Genomic DNA, 24,662 nt, shown 5'->3' with positions numbered 1-24,662 from the left:
CTCCGTAGAGCGTACACGGCCGCCGAAAGATGCAGCCCCCCCCGACCATACATGTAGAAACCCTCCGCTACACTCCCAGATCCTGCACTGCAATCCCTTTGTGAATACACTAGTTGAACGCCGCTGCGAAGCCGGCACCTAAAGAGCTGCTGCAGCGTTCCTTGGGCTGGTGATCCTATTGTTTGCCAGTGTCACTACTCTCACATTTGGTACGCCTCCCGCCGCCCCCCTTCCCTGCAACTACCATTGTCGCACAGAAAATGGCAACAAGTTCGACGCGCGACTCTGTCTTAGGGGCTGGGGTTTCGTCATTACAGATGAGCCTATCGGGGGCATTGGCAAAGCTGCTGCGACACCAGCAGCCGCTCCTCTCGGAGCAGAAACACATGCAGTCCTCTACCCACAACTTTACGTCAGGCGGTTTCCCCAACCACTCCACACAGACTGCAGCTCCGAACCATTGATAACACCACCGGAGGCTCCCCCCGGAGGCCCCGCCCCTTGCTGCTGCTGCTGCTGCTGTGCATGCGACGCAACGGCTTGCGCCGCCACTGCTGCGGAGCCCTGAGGTTCTCCCACGGCTGCAACCTGGTTTCCCTTTGGTTGCTGTTGCTGCTGCTGTACAAGGTGTTGCTGCTGCTGCTGCGAGAGGTGCTGTTGCTGCGAGAGGTGCTGTTGATGCTGTTGCTGCTGTTGCTGCGAGAGGTGCTGCTGATGCTCTAGGTAGAGCTGCTGCATTTGCTGCTGCTGCACTTCCTGACTGACCTCTGCCTCCTTGTATCCCTGTTGCAGTGAACTGCGGATCTCCGACTCGGGGAGAAAACACGAAGCGGGCAAAAACCCCACAAACGGACTGCATGAGCATAAACAGATACAGCAGCAGCAAAATATACCGCAGATGCGGCAACCCGTCTGCACACTCGTCAAAAGCCGCACAAACAGTGGGAGACACCCTAGCAGCAGTAAACGCGGGGGAAAACAGGATAGTGGAGTGCAGCCGAGACGTGAACGCGCCAACAAAGCACGTTACAGCTGCCGTGCATGCCGAAAGCGGCTACAGCGGCTATTGCATCGTACATTTCTGTCCATGAGACTGGGTCGAACCAGATCCAGTGCGTTGTTTCCGCTTCTTCACCGCCTGCACCAGCACCAGCAGCAAGCACGAAGGCACAAGAGTGAGAGGTGGATCGATTGTCGTATCGATGCCCTGCTAACACGTGTTTCTCCCTCACCTGCTGCTTTAGTAGCCGCGTTGCTGCCAGCATCCACTCCCTCGCTACCGCTGTTTCCCTGCTGCTGTTGCTGCAGGGGATCCTCCCCATCCGGGAGCCGCTTTTGGATTGGGGGGCCCTCTCCAGGGGCCCCCGCGGATCTGAACCATTTGCGCCACTCGCGGTGGTATTTCCACTGTCTTCTGGTTAGCTCGGCTGCTGCATATCCCTGCAGCAGCAGCAGCAACGGCAGCAGCATCAGAGAGAGCCCTCGCTCCAGCAAGGCTAACTTGCAGCAGTGCGAAAAAAGCGCATGCGGCGTGAGAGCTGCTTTAAGGACCGTGCGGGAATCGCAAGGCTAACGTATTGGGCAGTACCTGAAGAAGGAGCCTTGGACTAGAGTAAAATATGTACAAGAGAGTTTTCAGCTCGAGGCGCTCCAAATTGCTGGCACGAAAAGGCACGGGGGCGGCAGTCACATAACACTGCGGCAACATATCCCTGCAGCAGCAGAGACAGCAGAGATGCCTCGGCAACGCACGACGCACAACTACAACTACAGCAACACAGACAGACAGAGAGACAAACAGACAGACAAACAGACAAACAGACAGACAGACACATGCACACACTCTCACCAGCAACAGATCGGCAAGAGCAACAGCGCCCGAAGCCGCAGCAGATCCAACGATATCACTGCAGTGCTTTTAACACCATCACCCCCAGAGGCAGACGCAGCAGCAACAAAATACACATAGGGAAGCAGCTCTTCCTCACTCGACTGTCTTGGTCACCGGGGTCTCGGAAATGGGAGATGTAAAAGCACCATAGAGGCACCTGTTAAGAAAACACACACCAAGACACAGCAGGTGGTTCCACCAGTCTACAACACGTCCTACAGCCCTACAAAAGACAGATCGCTAGATCGTTCAATATGCATACGAATGCATATGTATACATATGTATACTTGTCCACGCATGAAAACGACGTCATGTATGAATTAATTTTTGCCATTTATGCTGCTGGTTCTCCTGCTCTGCGTCTGTCTTCGTCTCTTTCTCTCTCGTTCTGTCTCGGTATCTCTTTCTATAGGTATATATATAAATGTGTGTACATGTAAATAAATGTACGTACATGTATATAAATGTATGTACATGTATACAAATGTATGTACATGTATACAAATGTGTGTATATGTATGCATGCATGTATAAACTAGGCCTGATGGGGCCCCCGCAGGGTGCTGCGTGTGTTGCTGCCGAAACACAGGGGGCCCCTTCGTTGGAAATTCTGTGCGACGCTCCCTGCAGCGACGGCGATGGCATGCCACAAGCAAGAGGGAGGCTCAGCGGTATATCTGTAGGAGGTGTTGTCGCATCCTGCCGCAAACAGCTCTCCGCAGCTGCATCGGACGGCCACATGCCGCAGCTAGATCTTCGTCTAGCGCCTCCCCTCTACAGCGTCAAGAGTTACGAACGGCTTACTCAGTCGAGTTCAGATTGTATCCAAGTGTAGTGAGATCCGTTCCAAGGGCCAAGACATTCAAGTCTACGTCTGTCGTCTTGATAACCTTCAGGATACCCAGCAAGCCGAAATGATTCCGATTGTGTTGCTTGGCGCGAGCCGTCGTTTCGAAGAGCAGCTCCTCCGCCGTCATTTCGCCTGCCTCTGCCGCTGCAGCAGCACATACAGCAGACGCGCCCGAGTTCGCCATCCCTGATGCTGCCAAAGACAACGCTCTTGAGGATAGGGGAGACACCGAAGAGGATCGTGTGTTCCCCCCCGTTCCCCCCCCTCCGGAGGCTGCAGCAGCACCCTGCGCCCTCCTGCTGCTACTGACGTTGCTGCTGCTGATGTTGCTGCTGCTACGGGGAGAGGATGACGTGTTGCTGCTGTTGCCAGCCGCTGGATTGCTGGTGCTGCTACTCCGAGCGCCGCGACAGGAGGCAGCAGCAGCGCTGTTTTCGCCTCCACCGCTGCCGCCGCCGCTGCTGCTGCTGCTGCCTACTCCAGAAGAGGAACTGCTGCCACTGCCTGCTGCAGCTGCAGCAGCAGCAGCAGACGTGCTGCTGCCTGCAGAGCGCCCGAAGGAACGGCCACCTCCTCTGCTGACCCCTCCTCCGCCCCCTCCACGTCCAGTTGACGATGACGCATTATTTGAGTGAGCCATGCTGCTGCTGCTGCTGTTGGTACTGCTGCTGCTACTGCTCCTCGTGTGTAGGCGGACCTCCTCCTACCACTTCGAGTCGTGTGTCTGCTGCGCCTCCGCGAGCTGCCCCCTCATATCTCATCTGGGATAGGGAAGGCGGTGGTCATCCTAAGACCACACACAGTGCCAACTGCCGCTTCCGTTCCTCGCTTCGCGCGATGGTCGCTGCCGCTGGTGCTGAGCCTGCAAGAGCTAGATACCGTGACAGCTCCTCGCGCTACCACGTGGGCTGCAGTCTGCCTAGGCAGGCGAGCACGCTCCAAGGCAAATGGCTCGAGAGGTTTGCGGGGCATTCAGACGCGTGAGAGGCAACAGCCTCCACGCTTCGCAGTCACGCGCTGCTGCAGGAGAAGCAGTAGCGGCAGCAGGCTGCTGAGGAACCCGTATGCGACGTGCGGCAAAGACGGGCACGAGGATGCCGAAGGAACGCCCCTCCACTAAAATAAATACATGCGGAAATAAGGCGGTACGGGTATACCACCGTTGCTGTATCCGCCGCTGCTGCGTTTGCAGCTGCTGCTGCTATTGCTGCTGCTGCTGCTCGGCAGCAGCAGCAGCGGCAGCGCCAACGGCTGCCGCTGCCGCTGTTGGAGCCGGCACCCTCCACGGAGGCAGCCAAAGCCCCCTTAGCCACCGCAAACGAACAATTCTTCTCTAAAGTCGTAGAAATTCTCCTCAGCAGGGAGTCGGGAGGACAGCCCGCAGAGACCTTTAGCCTCCGCCCGCCTGTACTGACCCCTCTCTCCAGAGCCACGACCACCCCACATCTAGTTAAGCGGATCCTACGTAGTCCAGCTAGGTGTATGCAGTGTACCTTTCACGCGTGCACCACGCTTTGAACGCCTTACGCCGGTAGCTGCTTCGTTTAGAGCCGCCCCTGCTGCTGACTCGCGAAGGCCCTTTAGACGACTCCCGTTGAGGTCACGTTGCCAGCGCCACGATGTGTGTTGTCTGTCGCTAATTACTTTCTGCGCAAGAAAGTAAGCGGCGAACGGGCACAGCAGTGCAGGTAGCGAGGCCATGACGCCCTTAGTGCTATCACAGAAAGAGTATCACGCCTATCGAACCCCCCAGTTTTCTTGCGCTCTCCCTCCGAGCGCTCGCTCACGTGTTGCTGCAGGTACAGCTGCCGTTGGGTGCATTGCATAGACAGGCAGGGAGCACGCTCACACATAGCACACCTGATTCCACCCGACACTGTACGAACGCGGTCCATTAGTTGGCTATTCGTACCGAGAGTGACAACGGAGCCGCCGCGCGGCGACCCTCTCCTGCGGTCCCTTGCATTGTGGCCTCGACAACTACAAGACTCCGTAGCCTTCAAGAGATGCAGAACGACAACTACAATACTACGTAGCTTTCAACACATGCAGAACGACAAGGATAATACTACGTAGCCTTCAACAGATGTAGAACGACAAGGATAATACTACGTAGCCTTCAGAGATGCAGAACGACAAGGATAATACTACGTAGCTTTCAACACATGCAGAACGACAACTACAATACTACGTAGCTTTCAACACATGTAGAACGACAAGGATAATACTACGTAGCTTTCAACACATGTAGAACGACAACTACAATACTACGTAGCTTTCAACACATGCAGAACGACAAGGATAATACTACGTAGCCTTCAAGGGATGCAGAACAACAAGGATAATACTACGTAGCCTTCAACAGATGCAGAACGACAACTACAATACTACGTAGCTTTCAACACATGCAGAACGACAAGGATAATACTACGTAGCCTTCAAGAGATGCAGAACGACTACTACAATACTACGTAGCCTTCAACAGATGTAGAACGACAAGGATAATACTACGTAGCCTTCAACAGATGCAGAACGACAACTACAATACTACGTAGCCTTCAACAGATGTAGAACGACAAGGATAATACTACGTAGCCTTCAAGAGATGCAGAACGACAACTACAATACTACGTAGCCTTCAAGAGATGCAGAACGACAAGGATAATACTACGTAGCCTTCAACAGATGTAGAACGACAAGGATAATACTACGTAGCCTTCAAGAGATGCAGAACGACAAGGATAATACTACGTAGCTTTCAACACATGTAGAACGACAAGGATAATACTACGTAGCTTTCAACACATGCAGAACGACAACTACAATACTACGTAGCTTTCAACACATGCAGAACCACAACACAACACCTTGCGTATTTATCCCCCTTCTCGCCCCCTCAACATCCATTCACCCGGGGTAACGTCTTTTCTGAACGTGCCCGTCTATCAGCGAATGTGTATACGAGCCTCTCCCCCGACACGCACGCAATGAGTACACCTGCCTGAGTGTAAGTATGTGCCACTTGATATATTTGACCCCCGGGTGTCGGTGTGCGCAGCCTCCAACGGCTCGAGTGCTAACACCGTCAGCAGGTAAAATGAAATTTTAGACTTCTGGAATGTTCTCTGTGCATCTTATGGGCGGATTTTTGAAGGCTCGCAAAGGCATCGCGCTGCTACATGGCGAGTACCCGACATACTAGGCGCCCGAACACTGGCGAATTGCAGGCTCCTCCACATGACGTCGGCGCCACCTCTAAATATATGTGGACTCTGCAGGCTGCCCAAGTGCAGCAGCAAACCTAGCGTTGCTAAATACTCTACAGCCAATGCGAAAGAGCCTGCAAGGCCCCCAGGCGGTGCAACAGCAGCCCACCTGCAGCACAACCAGCAGCCACTGCCAGCCACACTAAGTCCTTTCTGTGCGCCTGTACTTCGGAGCTGCGAGTTCTGTGGGCAGCAGCCGTCGTGTCGCATGCATTGTGGGGATGCTGCGTTCTGCTGCACTGGCAGGAGCCTCCCCTAGCTCCTCGGGAGCAGCAGCAGACGCGATACGTGTGCGCCATGGCGTATACGGGTAGCCCAGCTGTCTGATGCTCCTGCTGGTCGCCGTTCTCCTCGGTAAGAGAGGCTCGCAACGGCGCAGCGGAAGCGATGTGAATGGCAAGATGCTCCTCAAACGTGTCAACGTACTGCCGTGCCCACTGCAGCTGCTGTTGCAGCTGCAACAGCAGCGCCTTATCTTTTGGCTTTTCGCTGTCCAGACACTGGACCTCCAAGGTATCGCCTTGTGCAGAAGCTAGCGCTCCCTTCGCGTCTGGCTGCGAGGGCTCCGCAGTGCCTTCTTCAGAGACAGTCGCTGCCTCGTGTTGCCGCCTCTGCGGCTTAGGCAGCAGCAGCTGCTGCTGCTGCTTGCTCCTGCGAGACCAAGGCGCTGCCCCTTTGGGGAGCTGAAGCAGCACCGAGAGATGCGCGTACACCAGAACATCCGCAAAGAAGATTTCACGGCTGCTAACCAGGAGGTGTCTGCCCCTTTGGCAGCAGCAGAAAAGCCCCTTTTCTGCGCCTTTCCCCACCGGCGCTCCTGACTTTGCTGCTGGGAGAGTGTTCAGACCGCTCAAGGCTCTGATGGCTTGCAAGGCGTCGACGAGCTGTACGAGGACCTCCTTCAGCTCCAGCGACCCCAGCTGCTGCTGCAGCAGGTGCTGCCGCTGCTGCGCATGCACGCGAGCACCCACGTAGGAGGCTCCTCCATGGAGGAAGCAAGGGAGAGTATACTTGTAGAAGGCCGAAGGATGCATGTACAGCAAGTAAGAGACGGACCGAGAGAGAGGACCTCGTGTTACTGCCGCTAGGAGGTCGTCCAAACATTGCTGCTGGTGTCGCTGTGCTGCATTGGGGGTTGTAGTAGCCGAGCCGCTGCTGGCAGTGATGGAATCAGGCAAAGGACGCCTCACCGAGAGCAGCAACAAAAGCTCCTCGCCGCTAATAATGCCTCGGCCGAAGACGGCAGCGGGTAGCTGCTGCTTGCTGCTGCTCCAGAGCTCGCGCTGCAGCAGCACGCGCTGGCAAGTTACCGCTGCATACACACGGAATGCCAACAGGAGGGGGTCCAAAACCACCTCCTGCTCTTCCTCCTCCTTCTTGTTTGAGGAGACACTGCGGCTGCCGCGAGGACGACGCGAGCGAGGAGGATTCCCGCACGGAAAATAGTGAACTGTCAGCAGAGGAGGCTGCAACACGCCTCTCGATTCTGTTGAGGCTGCTGCATCCGACGCTGCAGATGCCATTGGGCTGCTGGTACGACTTCGCCGACCCCCGGGTGCTGCCGATGCGGAAATTCAAATTCGGCTCTGTAAAAACGCACCGAAAGCAGCAGCGAAGCACGTGCCGCCGTCTGCAGAGCCAAGCGTCGATTCAGGTGTATATTTCGTTGCAACTTCACCGGCAGGCTCTCCTGCGGCAGAGGACCGCCGTGGCTACGGCTTCCGCTTCGGGAGTGCTTCCGTGAGTGACTTTGCGCACGATGTGTGCGGACACCTGAGTTGAGTTGTTTCTTAAAGAAAGCATTTGGATTTGAAGAGAAACTTCAGAAACGGCCGCTGAGACTTTCACAAATGGTTCGGCAGCTTACTTACGAGCCAGCGTGCATGCAGCCCCCGTCGGAGTGCAACGGCTCTTCTGGAATGCCCATGTGTTTCAACACACCCGTTTACCATGGCGAATTCTGCGCCTTAATACGCAATTAAAAGCCAGGAAGTTGGCTTTGCTGGGTACAGCCGTCGAAAGCCCTGTCGCGTGCAGCTGCCGGCAAACAGCATCAGGAAGTTACTCCTAGCATTACCTTTCTTAGCCTCAGCCATTCCTTCTGAGGTGCCTCCTGTTTTAATTCAATGGCTCCTGTGTGTAGACGTGTATATGTGGGGGCTCACGTGTGTGTGCATGTACATGCATTTATGCACATACATATTGTGTGTGTATGTATGTGTGTTTGTACAAGTGTATGTGTGTTTGTACAAGTGTATGTGTGTTTGTACAAGTGTATGTGTGCCTGTGTGTGTGTGTGTGTGCATATACATATATACATACGTGTGTTTGTACATGAATGTCTGTTATGCTGCTTTATTGTGCACTCCAGCCGCCCCCCTCTGTCACCGTTTCTGACGCGTCTAGCTGTGGCTGTCCACGAACTACTGACTTATGAATGTCGACTATTTCAAGAACTGCTTCCATGAATGTGGCAGCAGCAGAACGCATCCCCCCAGAAGCCCCTACTAGGGCTTGAGGGTACTCCCTTAGCAGCTGCTGCAAGAGCGATTGCCGACTTAAAACAACGCGACAGCAGTTCTTGCTGCGGTTAGCCACAGCAAGGCTTCTGCCTCCGCAGTGTCATGCTCACCATACACAAATCCAAAATGCTGCTGCTGCACGCGCACCTCTATGGAGCTGGCCTCCCATGCCTGTCTGACTGCAGTTGCCACTGCAGCTACAGCGCTGGTGCCGGCAGCTTCTGCTGCGTCGGTGTCGCGCGATACGAGTCTTCCGGAAGAGAGACCTTCACATGCATGGCTGCTGGCAGAAGCAGAGCAAGACGCAGCAACACTTGTGGGTTGCTGCGGCTGCTGGAATGCTGTGCCGTAGAGCAACTCGTCAGCAATGAGAACGGATCGCAGCTGACCTGCTGCAGCCTGGAGCGCAACCAGCTGCAGGGGTGTAAGCGAATGAAAAGCCTCGCGTAGGCGCTGCGTGAGTCAGAGCGTAGCAGAGCACAAGCAGTAGAATTGAGAGCAGAAAGTCACGTGCAACGAGCACGCGGGCACTGCCTTCCCCTTGAATGCGAGAGGCTGTGACTGTGTATCTAGGATGCGGCATTAGAACCTGCGTTTGAGACTTTGGAGGAGATCGCACAGTCCTATAAAGGGAGCAATGTTTCTCAAGGCGGGAACGCCTTCAAGCCACCACCAACAGGAGCGCCTAGCGTTCCCCCACATAGCGCATGCATGCATGCATGCATGCATGTACCTCTAAAGTCTGAAGGCTCTGAGTGGCCGTCCGAATGCCTTGACTTATCTCCAAAGAAACACCGTGCCGCTTGCTGAACGCAGCAACCAGAGGCGGTAGGAGCAGCTGCTCTTGCAGCAAAACTGCAGCGCGAAGCTCCCAGTTTCCGCATCGCTGCTGCAAAAAGGCGCCAGTGCCATCGCCACTGACCGCTGCCACTGCCGCCGCTGCTGCCGCTGCATCCTGCTGCATCAATGCCTCAGGGGCGAGAGGTTCTTCGCGGCAAAGGGCAGTATCTGACTCGACAAACTGAAGCAGTTCCTCAATCAAGCGCTCGCGTAAAGAGAGTTGCTGTTGTTGTTGCTGTTGTTGTTGCTGTTGTTGTTGCTGTTGTTGTTGCCGTTGTTGTTGCTGTTGTTGTTGCAACAGTTGCAGGGAGACATCCTGAGCGAATGCCAGAAGGCCTGTAAGGGGACGTCGGAGAAGATGCTGCGGCACATGCCGCTGCTGCTGCTGCTGCGCCTGCTGCACCTGATGCTGCACACGCAGCGCCTCTGCTGCAACAGCGGCAGCGGCAGCTCGAGACGGCAGGAGGAGCTCCTGGCCTTCCGCCGTTCGAACGGGAGCGTCTCCCACCTCGACTACATATATACCGGTGCTCTGAGGATTCTTCGAAACGCTGTTTCCTAGAAAAGCTGCGGCAGAAGCAGCAACGGCCCCTGCTCTGCTGCTGCAATGCGCTGCAGACACAGGCTTGATGGCGACTGCACCCTTCGTGGGGGAAGCGGCAGCCAAAGCCGCCCCAGCTCCCGCGGTAGAAGGTGGGGTTGTTGTGCCGTAGGAGGCCCTGCAGCTGTTAGTCCACGCAGGAGGAGGTCTAGTCCAGCGCGCGATAGCAGCAACAACTGGGAAGACGCCGGCTGAGGTGCTGCCGCGAGCAGCCGCAGCAAAAAGGGCGCTCATATCGATTCGCCGAGGAGGCAGTCGGAACAGAAAGAATCCTCGGCGCACAGAGAGCTCTCAGGAGGGGTCTCAGCTTCGAGCCTGTGGCTGTTGCTGCATGCATGCATGCAGGCGCGCCTGCATGCATGCATGCAGCAACAGCCACAGTCCCACACACACCACGACGGCGGCGAGTACTCAAGCTTTGCGTAGTCCACCCTCTATTTTGCCTCCACAAATTCATCAGTGGCATTCAACTGAGCAGTGGCAACGGCAGGAAACGCGCCGCTTGCAGTGCAGCCACCCCATGCATGCGGCTGCCCAAACGTACAGGCAGCTGCAACGCCAACCTGCACCGCAGCCGCAGCATCGAAGGCAGCAGCAGTAGCAGCAATTTAAGAGGGAGCTGCGAGGCAGAAAAGCCTAGACTACACCACAGCGACATGAACTCCAGCAACCACCGCAGCGAAATAACCACAAGACCAACAGTCTTCTTGGCGACCCCAACCTTTGCAACTCTCTGCCCCATCATCCCAGCGGCAGCAACAACAGTATTTTTTTCAGCCGTTAAATCGCTTTCTCTGGCTTCCCTGTGGCTAGCTGTGCCTAGCAGACACCGCAGGAGCTGCTGCGGAAACTGAAGCACCCTGGCGCTAGCACGCAGGGGTCTAGAGGCATCGTAATTTGCCTCGAAAGGAGCTAACTGCGGCGAAACGCGGCGAGCAGCTCCGCTCCGTACCAAACGCAACTGAGTCCCTTCTCAGCCCCCTGTAGCAACAGCAGCAACAGCGGCGGCAGCACCAGCTGCTGCTGCTGCAATCCGCTGCTTTACAACTTGCCGCCACAATGCATGCGGGAACTGTATCCTCCAGAGATGCATTTCCGCGCTCTTCTTTCTCGCTGCCTCATGGGCCTGCGGCAGCAGTCGCCGCAGCAGTGCTAGCTGCAGATGCGAGCAGTGGCAGCAGTTGCAGCAAGACCAACCCGTCTGCCTCAGCGGCAGCGCGAGCAGCAGCGGCTGTTCCCCGCTACTTGCGAACGCCTTTCGCCTTCGAGTATCAGCTGCAGCAACAGCAGGAGCAGCAGCAGCAGCTGCTGCTGCAGCAGGGCGTCTTGGGATCCGACTCAGTGGCTGCTGCAGCTCGCGGACGCCACAGCGTTGTCTGCCGCCATTGGTGGCGAGGCGCTTGCATGCGTGGAGCTGCATGCGACTTCTTGCATCGTGTCGTGTACTTCCGCATGCCCAAGTGCCGCGTGGATGGCGTGTGCTTGGACTCTGCCAGGTCCAGTCGCTGCTATTGCTGCTGTCGTTTTGCTGCTGCCGCTATTCTTGTTCTTGTTTTGCAGCTATTCTTGTTGTTGTTTTGCTGCTACTCTTGTTGTTTTGCTGCTGCTGCTATTGTTTTGCTGCTGCTGCTATTCTTGTTGTTTTGCTGCTGCTGCTATTCTTGTTGTTTTGCTGCTACTGTTGTTGTTTTGCTGCTACTCTTGTTGTTTTGCTGCTGCTGCTATTGTTTTGCTGCTGCTGCTATTCTTGTTGTTTTGCTGCTACTGTTGTTGTTTTGCTGCTGCTGCTATTGTTGTTTTGCTGCTGCTGCTATTGTTTTGCTGCTGCTGCTATTCTTGTTGTTGTTTTGCTGCTATTCTTGTTGTTTTGCTGCTGCTGCTATTCTTGTTGTTTTGCTGCTATTCTTGTTGTTTTGCTGCTATTCTTGTTGTTTTGCTGCTGCTACTATTCTTGTTGTTTTGCTGCTGCTGCTATTGTTTTGCTGCTGCTGCTATTGTTGTTGTTTTGCTGCTGCTGCTATTCTTGTTGTTTTGCTGCTATCCTTGTTGTTTTGCTGCTGCTGCGCGTGAAAGAGGCTGTGTTCCTCTTTCTGTGCGTCTTTTCGCGTGCTTTCGTGGCAGGAAACTGTGCGAAAGGCGATGAAGTCGGAAAGCGCTGTCTGGGGTGTCTTTGTTGGTGCACCTGCAGCCTTTTCTTGGGTTTTCGGTAGAGTCTGGCAAGCCTTCTGCAGTGTGGGGTGCTCTTCTTGCTGTGCCGCTGCTGCTGCTGCAGGGGCTGTTGTGTGTATCGGCATGAGCAGCAGAATGAGACGGTGGAAGATCTCATCGGCTCAGACATCTGCCGGGGGGTGTGCAGCAGCGGCAGCAGCAATTACGCTCAGCAACAGCAGCAGCAGCAGCAGCAGGAGTGCCTTCACTACTTCTTCGGCTTTTGCAAGCAAGGTCCTCGCTGTAGGAAGAAGCACACGCAACTGAGCAGAGCGCAAATGCCGCCAGTTGCACCCAATTGGTACTTAGAGGCTGTCGTTGCGAACTTCAAGGTACTGCTAATCACCGACGGCGTAAGGCCAAGTGTACAGGCGATGAGGTTTCGCAGCCATACTGCTTTCTCACACGTAGGGAGGCGGTCGCCATAATTATGTGTGTATGTGTATACATATGTGTGAATGTGTGTGCATGACTGTGTATGTATGTATGCATGTGTATGGACATGCGTGTACGTATGTGTGTGTATGTATGTGTACGTGTGTATGTTCGTCTATGTATATGTATGTATGTATGTGTATCTATTATGTGTATGGGTGTACGTAGGTATGTATGTATGTATGTAGGTGCATGTATGTATGTGTACGTATATATGTGTACCTACGTGTACGGATGTACGTGTCTACATGTATGTAGGCGTATGTACGTGTCTGTATGTGTATGTGAACATACATGTGTGTACATGTGTACCTATGAGTGTCGGTGTGTGTGTTTTCGTGTGCTGCAGGAGGTTTTTCCGGAGACGATTGACTCTGCGACGCAGGCTGCGTTGGATCGCGTGGCTGTGCAAATCCGGCAGCTGCAGCAGCGGGGGCAGCAGCAGCAGCAGCAGAACTCCCCCCGTAACGGCGACTATTCGGAGAGCAGCGGCAGCCGTATGAGCGGCAGCGCAGCTGCTGGCATTGCTGGCAGCAGCACTTCCGCAGCTGCTGGCAGCAGCGGGGGAGGCGGGAGCGGGAGCTCCTCTGGCGAGGGGCTATACGTGCCGTTGTTGGTAGATGCGTGGGGTGTTCCTGCGCCTCTCTCCAGCAGCAAGCGCTTCTTTGTGATCAAGTGCAGCAGAATGGCGAATATTTACTTATCCATTCACAAGGGCTGCTGGGCAACAAGCCGGTGCAATACGCGCAAGCTGTCGGAGGCTTTTGCCGCAACGAATCATGTGCTGCTGCTTTTTTCGGCGAATGAAAGCGGCGGATTTCAAGGCTACGCTCGCATGATGACGCCGCCTCTGCCTCACCTTTTTCCAGGTTAGAAGTAATGGCTTGCGCGAGCCAGTAGGCCGGCATTCCCCTTGCAAGCGGCAACTCGAATCACCTCCGCCTGCCTCCATTTTTTCTCCCTTGCAGGTGCCTCTCCGTTGCGTTGCTTTTCCGATCTATGGGCATCGCTTTTACCTTGTCTCGCTCTGTGTGTGTATCCTCCTCTACTCCTCTATAAAGACGCTCATCCGGGTGCACGTTGGACTCTGTCTGCGTCCTCTCAAGACGTATGACCAGCGGCTTCTCTCTTTCTGCTGCTCCTCTTTTTGCGGCTGTCTGTTCGTCTGATTTCCTATGGCGGGGGCTGCCAAGTTCGGCGCTTTCCTGTCTGTTCCGCACGTCTAAGCTGTGTCTGAACGGACTGTCTTTTTCTCTCGTCTTTGCGTTGCCTCCTTTCCCTCCTCCGCATCCCCATCTCTCCGCGCATGTTTCTTCCTCGCCTCCTCTCGCGAGCAGCCCTCTCGCCTCCCTCGCGCTCTCACCCCGTCTTTGTCTCCATGGCTCTCCCCGTCGCTTCTGTCATGCGCCATGGCGTCTCTCCATTCCTGCTCGCCTGCCCGTGGATGGTCACGCTGCTGTTGCCGCTCTGCCTCTGCCGCTGTGCTATCCCGCGTAGGACTGTGGGGCCCTGTCCAGCTAAAACTGGGAGCCAACTTTAGAGTCTGCTGGCTAAAGCAGTGTAAACTGGACTTTGAAGAACTGGGACGAATGTCGAATCCGTGGAATGACGATCTCCCCCTAAAGAAGAGCCGAGACGGAACTGTCAGCCCGCATATGCCTCGCTTGCGCACACACACACACATACATATACATATATATATACATATATACATATATATATACATAGATATATACATATACATACATACACACACGCACATACATACATATACATAAATACATATACACCCGTGGAAGGGGAACCCGGACAAGGCACACTGAGGCACTGCTAGACAGATAGCGGCAACACGGGAGAGATGATAGGATGACGCAGAGAGGGCGGCCTCTAAGAAACGGAGGTGCCGCGGATGGAAGGGCTAGCGTCTTAAAGGCTGTAGCATGCACGATTGGAGAGATGTGGAGGTGGAGGCAATTGCAGAGTGCCACGAACGGCGGCAGCGTGAAAGACAGAGGCTGAACGCAAGGGTGTTTTGTCGGGGAGCAACGGGGGGGTAAGGGGAGGAAGGCGTAGGTGGGTATAGCGAAAAGGCGAGAGGCGGGGGGAACGAAAAGGAACTACTTCGAGTGCAGAAAACAGGTGGTACAGCTAAGCAAATGCCAGACGGCAAAAGCAGAGCCAAACAATAGAGCAGGACAGGGGGAGGGGGGGAAGGGGCGACCATATAGGCTTCTGGTGATGCGTGTACTGCTGCTTTACGGGTGTTGTTGCAGGAACTACCTCCTGCACTGGGAGCGCTCTTGTGCGCAAAGATGCATGCAAAGCCAACTGAGACTCTCCTTGACGGTCCGGAAAACTTGATCAGATCCATAATTCAAGCGTGCTAAGTCACGGCTCTGCGGGGAAGCGGAGGGGGAGGGAAGGAGCTCATAAATCGTGTAAAAACCCCTCTTCTTTTCCTGCGAATCAAGGAGCAGCAACATGAGCAGTGCTCTGTGCGGTGGTGTCTCTTTGCTCAGGTACCGTCGTTGAGGGTCATGGAGCACCTATCGATCACCAGACGTTTTTCAGGCAGCTAAAGGCGAGGGGGGAGCTTGAGGACGAACCCGCAGGGCAGGGAACGAATCCTGGTCATCAGGGAGGCGCCAAGCAGCAGTCTAGACACCTACAGCAAGAATCACACAGAGCTATGTGGCACCAGCAGCAAGACTGGCAACAGCCGCCGCAGCACGAATCGCAGCATGGGGGCACACTTGTGTGGGAGATGCAGCAACAGCAGCAGGGCTTTTCTCACTGACGTCGGTGCGCCCACAGCACAAACGAGAGCTGGAGGAGCACCCGCTGCCCTCTTGTACACTCTTCTACTGATACACCGTAGGGATAACGGGAGTAGAGGCGGCTTCTGCTGCATATTCTTGATGGCCCTTGAGATGGGTTAAGAGACTGCCCGCTCAGGGGTGTCAGTACAGAACAGGCACTGGGCTGCAGCACTCGATCGACGTATATAAGCGAAAGGAGACATTAAAGGCGATAGGGCAAATACTGGCAGACAAAAGATTATAAGGAAGGAAAGTGCGGAGGGTTGCAAAGGGGAAGGGGAATGCGATACGAAAGGCGGGAGCAAAAGAGGCACACGGCCATGCACCACCAGGCATTTAAGAGGATCAGAACAGCACTGAGGTGATGAGATATGTATATACATATATGAATACATTTATATGTATACTAGGCAGAGAAGCAAATACGGAGTAAGAACGATACAGAGAGTCACGAATGTATATACAAAAAGGAACCATGGCCGATCGCGATGACGCCTGCAGCAGCAGCAGTGCCCCGTTATACCACAAGCAGTAGCTAAAGTAATAAATGAGTGGTGAGACACGTGCAATCCATGTAGCATGGGCTAGCTTTTTGTGGCTATGCACGGAGCCCCCTTACCTGACTAAATGACTGGCGAGCGCGAAACACGCTAAGGCTGAAAAAGCACTCTCTTTGTGAATTTTAGGCGCCTGCCTGCAAGTTAAGGGTGGTGCGTCGCTAAGCTTTTCCCAAGAGGCTAACGTCCATCTCATTTTCTTGCTCTAGCCCATACAATTGGCTGATATGCATGATTGATGGCTCCCCTTTTCCTTCTATGTCCCGTCTATCCTCGTACTTACGCCTGTGTATCTCCTTCCCCCTCTTTTTAGTCGTCTCTCCGTGCTTCTCAGCGTCCTCACTTTTCCCTCTCCCTTTTGGTTCCCTCTCTGTCTGCGCCTCTCGAGTTCCTGGCCCACTCTGTGTGTGTAGGTCTGCATCTTACGTCCTGGCATCTTCTTCACTGGTCACTTCCTTTGCCCCTACTACCTGTGTTTTTCATATTCATATCATGTGTGCTGCACGGCGGTGCTTGCGTTAAGGGTGACCCTCGAACTGAGGCCTCGCACAGCCGCTGCGTAGCAGCTGCGAGTCACGAACTGCAGCCACTAGCTATCCACGATGTTCTAGGGCCAAAGATGGCCTCTAAGCGACCCTCCCTGTAGACATGATGGGTGGTGTGATTTCCTTAAGCTCCACGAATGCCTCTCTTGCACTAGCCATGAATGCATACCATCATGTGGTCCTGCCTTTTGTGCTACGGGCTGGGATAGTCGCGAGCTCGAGATGGCCAGAATAACGGGTCAAGTTACGCGTGTACGCGCCCAGATATGCAATTTTCAAAGCATGGTTAAGTATTGACTAGCTGGCTTAGCTGCCCGTATAATCTATTTTGTTGCCGACTGGAGTTAGCGGGGTTGGTACATGGGGAATGGATACTGTGTGGTTGTGAGCGAAGCTGCTGTGCGCAGCTGCGGGTGAAGTCCTGGGTAGCTTAGAGGGTGGAGCAATGTGAAGCCCAATAGTGAAGTCTCATTTGTCCGGAGTTCTGTGGTGCACCTAGCTAGGCTACATTTATGCGCTGCCTACTACGCTAGTCATCTATGACGAAGCATTCGTAAAGAATTGAAAGTTTGACTTGACAGATTGTATATCTTGTTGGTTGCAGTGTGGAGCTATTCCGATGCGATAAGAATATATGAGGTGTACCTGTGCGGCAGCTATTTTCTGCAATGAGTTGTAAATGCTCGGAGTGTTTGGACGGTGCAGCAACGCGCATCCTAGCCGTCGTTATGTGCACCTGCTGGGGCCCTGAGGGGCGAGATCATGCAAAGAAAGCAGCTCTTTTCAAGCATACATTACAGCTGATCAACTTTGTATTGAGACTGCACTAAAGTGTCCCTGTATGGAAACACCTAGCGGGCGCTATTGTGGTGCTCCAACACTACACTGGCGCCTCCAGCTGCTTTCTTCATAGTTGCAGCGCGCTTTAAGCACTGTTACATCTGCACTAACGGCCTTCGAGAAGTTGAAGCATTCCTAGTTGCTGAGTTGTTTGATTGCCTATTCCACTAGCTTAGACGGATAGTGCATGCCTAGAATAGTGGTGGGGAAGAATTTTATTCAAGGATTTGTGTATGATTGCGTGCTGTCCCCCGTCGCTGAGCTTAACAACGAATTTTAGTATAGCTCTAGGTAGGTTTGAAACGTAAGCATAGCAAAAAACGTACTCTTTAGCATGCAGCCGCACTGGTCCTCAATATGCCTATCGGGAAGCTATTATCCAGAGTGGCCTGCTAACCCCAGAGACTCCGACTTCGCGTGCAGATAGCAGTGCACACAAAGATTATCTTGAAGGATCGTTCAATCTTTAATTGACGGATCCAGATAGAGTTGGCTTTTCTTTCAAGGCGCTTATACGTATCAAGTAACGACAACGCTTGAATTCGATGTTACCATTTGGCTTACAGGCGTGCTACAGTGGGCCCCGTGGGCATGTAAACGTGGAAACCCAGGTTCATTTCAAATGCATCTAAACAGAATACATGTATTGAATCTCAGAAAAAGAAACAGAGTGACTCATTTTAAGAAACAACCGAAAAGAACTCTTGGGAAGCTTGAGTAAAGTGGCCATGGAGTTTGGGATCTCAACACACGCGCATTCAGCCGTCATCGGATACTTCTGCTATTCCATATTTTTTAGGAGCCTCCACTCGGCATCCCAACGTATCCGTATGCGCTATTGCATGAACGGTGTATCGCTGTGGGTTCGTATCCGTGGAGGGAGGCGCCAGGTTTGCAAAGGAGCTACCTGGCGTAGAGCAGTGGCGCTTGTTCGGGGAACAGCCGGGCCTCGTCTTTCCATGATCCGTCGGGCACTATATCCTGCCAGGACGAGATTTTTAGACGAGAAACGCTCACCACAGATACGTCCCGCTATAGAGAAGTATGCGCTATTATGCCGAGGCTTCCAGCAGCTGAAGCAGCGCGATCCTCTTAAACACCGCTTTTCGCAAACCCTTCTGGTTAATCAAAGGAATGAGACAATATGACTATGGACTGTATCGCTGCAGTGCCGTAGGTGAGCGACCAGGACACCTTCTGTATCATTGTCCACAAACTCATCAAACGTACCCATTTAATTCCTTGCTCCAACTCTATTGCGGCTGAGGAAGTTTATGAATCATTCTTGACTCATATCTGGACACCTCGCAAAATCCCCAAGTTTATCATTAGTATTGAGCTCGGAAGTTGAACAGTGACTTCTAAAGTGTCTTTATGACTCCCCTAATCATTGATCATAATAATGACTATTGAGAACCACCTGGGGCTGATAGGCAATCGCACTATGGCACACCCCCTCTCCTGCACTATTTGCGACTCTTAACTTACTGGAATTCCACCTGACTTGAAACTCCTCCTTGAGCTTAGGGGATATGTAGTGCAGCAGTACCCTCGCCTACCTGCTGCACTCCGCATCCCTGGTTGGCACTGAGGAGGCTTCCTTGGATCGGGGCCTACACCTGGTCAGCAGCCACCGCTAGCCGCTGAGGAAGTTAGTAATGTGGTGGTCAATGCATATGAATGTTTGCGCAAACCTCAGGAGAGACACGACGCGAATGTAGTGCTCCATGTACTCTCCCCGCACGGAGACACTTCACTCCTAAAAACAATGTGCTGAGTGTTTCGCAATCGAGTTTCCTCCATGCCCTGCCCCTCAAATTTCGGGACGTGAGGAGGAGGACAGGTAGGATTGGCGGGCGTATCTGCACCATCTGAACAGTCAGAGTATTCACAGCTAGTAGCACATTGCATCTAGCGCTCAAACACACCATACATAATTTTTTTCAAGATTGTGATTAAAAGTCTTCAGTTTTAAAAATCTTTAAGAGCATACAAGCCACTTACCCTATTCTTTCTATTTCTTGATTAAATATTGCTAGTTTCGTTGGAGGTATTCAATGTGCAGCCAAGCTTACTACAATAATTGTCAGTGTAGCGTAGTCCGCCATAAAGGCACATAGATGAGGGATGAACCGCCATTGAATAGACACTTAATAGTTTTTAAAAATGTCTTGATACCATTTTAGGGCCTTTTGGTGACCGTAGTAGCAGCACTACAACAGGCGCGTTGCAAGGATCTCGGCAGAAAGCAGTGGGCCCTGTGTGGAATGTGCGGAGTGCTCTCCTGCCCACGCATCAGAATGCCGACTTCTGGGGGTGGGAAACATGAGGCAAAGAAGTGAAGCCACTCTGCCACTCCTGTGTCATATAAAATTGGGCATACTAATTCAAAGACCTGCGGTATGAATGCTGTACACGTGGGTGGCAGCCTGGAGCACATTCCAGTTAAGCTTTAGACGAATTTCAATGGCATATGCACAAAAGTAACTACTTCGATCGAAGGCAGAAAAAGTGTAGAAAGAGTAGAAATATATTGAAGCTTTAAGGTTTGGGGATATATGGTGTGGTGATTATTTAACTTACGCGAAGTGCGTAGCTGAGCGTTTTTTTGGCAAAGTTTCGAGACTTTGGGATTGGGACTATGTGTCTCAAGGCTTCGGGTTAAACGTTTAGCGGTACACAGCAAAGCGTAAGGCTGAAGAATAAATGTATAAAGGCCAAAGCTTTTGCACTTAAGGTTAAGCGGTTCGCTTGTGGGGTTTGGATACAGCGCACAGGGAACTGCGGAGCATTGCGGTTCCCCTGCCTGACCTCCCTTCTAAGTAACGTTGATTTTCCTTTGCACAGACTTTTATGCATGCCATACTTGTTTTTTCGCCTCTGGGCTTGAGAATGGGATTTTGGCTTTGTATCTGGGAGTTATTGCGAGCAGAAGGGACATTCGATGCTGCACCATTCCATGAACGGTCTTCTTTCTTGCCTCCTGACCGGTCGGATTTATCGTAATTCACGATCCATAGTCTACATCATAACCCACAAGTGTGTATTTTATTTATTTATTGGATTTGTTCATCCTATTGCAGCCAGGAAGGCGAGAATCCCTTGATTCCCTGGGTGCGAGGCATCTTCGGGTGCTTAGAATGCATGGTTGCGACGAATATGGCAAAGGACATGGAGTCCACGGTGACTGAGACTGTGCATGATGGTTGGGAACTAGATGAGAGCAGCAGCAGCAGCAGCAGCAGCAGCTACTCCGATGATATCATTTCCCTCACTCTGTCAGGGGAAGAACTCGCACAGATTCCCAAACACGATCCTTTGGAGTATGTTTTGTTACTTCCAAGAGTCCATGGTTCTAGGGTGGCCCCACTTGCAGCTGATTCACTGCCAGCGGCGAAACCCTACAAGTCTGGCAGATACCTTCTGCAGGCGTTTGTTGTAGGCTTCATGATGCACCTGCTGCTGTCCTCTCTGCTCCCCGACTTTACAATTTTCAAAAGACCTTCCCATTCCAAGAAGCCTTTTGTGGAGCTAGACCACCAGGTGCAGCAAGCCGAGCAGCTGATAGAGCAGCAGCAGAGGCATTCGAATTCCAAGGACCCTGAGCTTCTGTACAATTTCCTGGTGGCACACCTAGAGTCTGACTCAGCAGAATGGCGAGTTGCGTGCGACTCAGTGTACTCTATATTAGGATATCTGCCTTGGGGCCCAAGGGATCCCAAATGGAGGATCCACAAGGATGCGGTGTTGGAGACGAGGGAGGGAAACTACCAAGTTGTGGGACAGCTAAAAAGGGCACTAGACAATATGAAGAAAGCAACCAAAAAGCTTGGCAGTATAAAGAGGCTGTGTGATGACACTCTGAACTTGGGGGGGCCCCTGTTGAAAGTTCCGTCAGGAGACGCCATTAGCAGAGACATGCTGCACTACTTGGACCGGGCCCATGCCGCACAAAAATACCTCGTTTCGTTTGTTGAGGGTATATTGGATCGGCACGAGGCCTTTGACGAGAAATATACCAGCGATGCGCCAGATGTTGCCTTCAGCAATCTAAGTGTAGCGGCATATCAGGAGGCTTCCCACCAAGCCCGAAGTCTGCTCCCTTCCTTGCCTCTCGAGCTGCGAAATATCACTCTCTTCAGCACAGCATTAGACACGTTCATGGCTGAGATTCAGCAAAAACACAGGGAAGGAGTTCCGCTTGGAGGCCCTCCAGCAAAGCGAGCAGTACCAGAACCCCCGGGTGGAATCGACATTGCCTCGCTCAGCCCGCGGTCGAAGGTGAAAATTCGCTTACCGGTAGAGATCTTGCGGCCACCACAAAAGTGAAAATGGATAACTGAACAGGCGTGTAGAGCTAAAAAAGTCGTTCACTAATGGCGTCATAATGTAGGCCAGACCTGCCAAAGTGCCAAAACATGGACTTCACGTTCATAAACGATATCCGCTGTCTAGGGTTTGAGGGATTGGAGTTTGCTGCGGCTTGAGTCTGCGGAATGCGGATATCTACTAGCTGCTCCATGCAGTATTTAGACCCTCTTTATTGTTTCTGGAGGGCCCCTGAAAGGGGCGCGCAGAGGGTCATGCCTACAGAGGGGCCCCATAGATAGAAGGGGAGCTCGCAAGCAGCATACTGTTTCCCGCTTTAGTTGTGTATGTTTCTCTGTATGGCCGCATTTTTCTTTCCAGTCATCAACTAACCTGTATTCTAGAATTTGGGGCTGCTCGTGATGCTGCTGCTGCTTAGGCTTTGGTGTTGGTTTCTCGATGGATGCGCATGCCCCCTTGTGTTCAAGTTTTGTCGCACTTGGGGAGTGAGTTTTGTGGTGCTCTTCCTTCTTCATAGGATTGGCTCTGTTTTGGCTGGAAAGCGAGCACGAGGAGAACATGTGAATCCTGGATGCATCAGATAGCTTTAGGGGAGCAAAGAGTCGGTTTATTAAACACGAAGCGAAAAGCTGAGTTTACTAAATTTGACAAACTGCAGCACGCATATTTCCGCACTGATGCCTCCCATGCGTCATTTCTTACGTTGCCTTGCGTGAACAGACCTACACAATGCAGCTGAGCAGCAAATTCCATCGACAATCGATCTGTGCAGCAAGCCGTCAGGTTGTTAACGCTCCTCTGCGGATATTAACGTCTCTCTTTCCCGGCGTTTTGTTTGCGTAGCTGCAAGCAACGTGGGTGGATGGAACATTTTGTCTAAGGTGTGAGAACCATATTTCTTCAGACTCAAATAAAAGCTTTGTAGAAAGTTATTTGATGTTTCTCAAACGTGCTCTACATCCTGTCTGCCCTTTTCTCTCAGGGTTCCGACATCGGGGGGGAAGGACATAGGGTGCAGGTTGCTGCCTTCTCTAATCACCCCGAGTATTCACAGCTAGTTTCACACAGCATCTTGCGCGTACTTACACGACATCGATTCCTATTGCATTGAGCTAACATCACTTGGGATCATACCGACTACTGATCAATCATTCGATACTTCGCGAATTCCAACATATAAATTGTCAGCTAGAATGTATTTAAGTAAAATTCTCGCCGGCACAACCTCTTCCCCCTTTATTCCACAGGCTGCGCCCCAGGGCTTCACATTCATACATCGAGATAAGCTGTGTGCAGAACGTGGAGGAGCTGCATCCCCATCACCACTCCCCAGACAAGGAAAATGCAAACCGCTGTGAGTTTGAGGGAAGTAAATGCCTGGAGCACTAAGTACAGCAAAACTTGAGAGAAAAAATACACATGCGCTACCCAACAACGAAAGGGGGGCACACATACAAACCAAAAAGGCTGCTGTGGAGCGATGGCTCGCATTCGCCCAAGCACTGAAATATTTAGGCCTCCTACAAAAAGGAAATTAGCTTAATTGTCTAAAGCGAATTACAATACACACGAGTTTTTATGCAGCACACTCGATTTACAGCCCCACAAGCGGCACAAGGATGATAAGAGGGACGGGATATCTTACCGAATCTGGGCGTAAATTTAAGTAGTGTGGACAACACTGTAGCCACAAAGACCGGCAACGTTAAAAGCAATATCCATTGTTGCATAAAAAGCAGAGCAGGTGCTCAAGGGAAGGACAATAACCAATGAACACGAGGAGTACCCGCCAGGGCGAGTTACTCGGTGCACCAAACAGAGCCGCACATTCCCCGTCAGAGAGTAAAAGTATAGTTGCTCAATAGCCAACAACTAGGGCTAACCTTATGCACTTTCTTTCATTAGAAACTTTCGTCTCGTGTGGCTGGTTAGGCTACAATTAGGGACATCACTGCAAGCTCTCATTTATTGCCATCTGCACTCAAAAGCAGTCCTGCAAACCATACTTTCTACGCCTTTTTGTGGACTTCTTACTGCAAGAATAGTCACCCCCTTGTGCGGCAAAGTTGGCTTCTATTTCAACACTTTAAAACCTTCGTAGGAAGCCACCATTGATTCTCTGTTACACCTTCCATTTGTAGAAAATTAGACAGAGTAAAAATGAGCATCGCGTAGATAGGGGATGGCAAGTGATCCTGCTATTTGGGGGGGATTGTCTTCGTTTAATTACTTTGCGCATCTTGTAGAGATTGCCGATTCACTAGAACCAAATCTCAAGTCCCCAAACAAATGCTCTACAGCCGGTTTCATAACTCAATGCATGCCTCTTTTGAGCTATGCGCATATTTCCACGTGCACTAGCCACCTGTTCTCTGAATGCTTCCAGATCGGACAGAAGCTCTTAATTGTTGACCACGGATGTGAGAGAGCAACGGGTAGACAAATGTGCCTTATTCTTATGTACCCACTATGCATAAGGAAGAGCTTCAGGTCGAGCAATTGGCGTTGATGGGCATAGAGTTGCAAGTAGTGCAATGCGGTGGATTGGTGTGCTCTGCGTGCCCATCCACCTTAGAATGGTTCGCAGTGTTCACATGATATTCAATTGTTAGGCTCGTCGTAGAGTCACGGCCGAGCGGACCAACAAACATCCGATGTCAAGTCATAATGGAGTTCTAGACATTTTGCTAATATTCCAGTATGTCGTTCGCTGTTGGTTCTCATGCATCCGTTACTAGTGCCAAGTTTGCAGCGCCTAAAGGGTGAATTACTACTGTTGGGAATGGCCTGCTGTGGTTCGAAATAGAATAGGGACTTTGTTCTGTGTACATCCAACTTTGTTTTGCAGTTCCAGTTTGCACGGTGAGCTCCACACTAAAGTGCAACAGGTCACGCGGTGCTACTGGTCCCTTGGGATGCGTTCCGCGGCAGATCAGTATGCACTGTCATGCCCAGATT

General features: G+C 52.4%; 4 protein-coding genes across 4 annotated transcripts; 2 read left to right on the top strand and 2 right to left on the bottom strand.

Moving 5' to 3' along the window:
- Window positions 1–608: 608 nt before the first annotated feature.
- LOC113146726 lies at window positions 609–7,790 on the top strand (the record flags this gene model as incomplete). The annotated part of the gene is made up of 4 exons (XM_026334914.1): window positions 609–695; window positions 1,640–1,720; window positions 6,631–6,715; window positions 7,471–7,790. Coding segments are annotated over 4 exons (573 nt in total), but the record flags the coding sequence as incomplete, so codon positions are not given.
- LOC34620558 (glycine-rich protein 1) lies at window positions 2,693–3,382 on the bottom strand. Its single transcript, XM_026334926.1, has one exon. It carries the CDS (start codon window positions 3,380–3,382, stop codon window positions 2,693–2,695), a length of 690 nt encoding a protein of 229 aa, XP_026190711.1.
- A 776-nt stretch (window positions 7,791–8,566) lies between the features above and the next one.
- LOC113146725 (AF4/FMR2 family member 4-like) lies at window positions 8,567–14,025 on the bottom strand. The gene is made up of 7 exons (XM_026334913.1): window positions 13,858–14,025; window positions 13,469–13,611; window positions 11,239–11,488; window positions 10,660–10,887; window positions 10,008–10,259; window positions 9,264–9,902; window positions 8,567–8,983 (listed from the first exon to the last, which is right to left on the bottom strand). Exons 1-7 carry the CDS (start codon window positions 14,023–14,025, stop codon window positions 8,567–8,569), a joined length of 2,097 nt encoding a protein of 698 aa, XP_026190698.1.
- Window positions 14,026–20,515: 6,490 nt separating this feature from the next.
- LOC34620340 lies at window positions 20,516–22,122 on the top strand. The gene is made up of 4 exons (XM_022733596.2): window positions 20,516–20,558; window positions 20,598–20,624; window positions 20,920–21,649; window positions 22,065–22,122. The coding sequence occupies exons 1-4, from the start codon at window positions 20,516–20,518 to the stop codon at window positions 22,120–22,122; spliced, it is 858 nt and encodes a 285-aa protein (XP_022592479.2).
- The last annotated feature ends 2,540 nt before the right edge of the window (window positions 22,123–24,662 follow it).

The sequence above is a fragment of the Cyclospora cayetanensis genome, unplaced genomic scaffold (assembly GCF_002999335.1).
Source record: "Cyclospora cayetanensis isolate NF1_C8 unplaced genomic scaffold, CcayRef3 CcayRef3_contig_53, whole genome shotgun sequence".
Classification (NCBI taxonomy): Eukaryota; Apicomplexa; class Conoidasida; order Eucoccidiorida; family Eimeriidae; genus Cyclospora; species Cyclospora cayetanensis.
The sequence above is the reverse complement of the archived record's forward strand: the minus strand, read 5'-3'. Positions and strand labels throughout refer to the sequence as shown.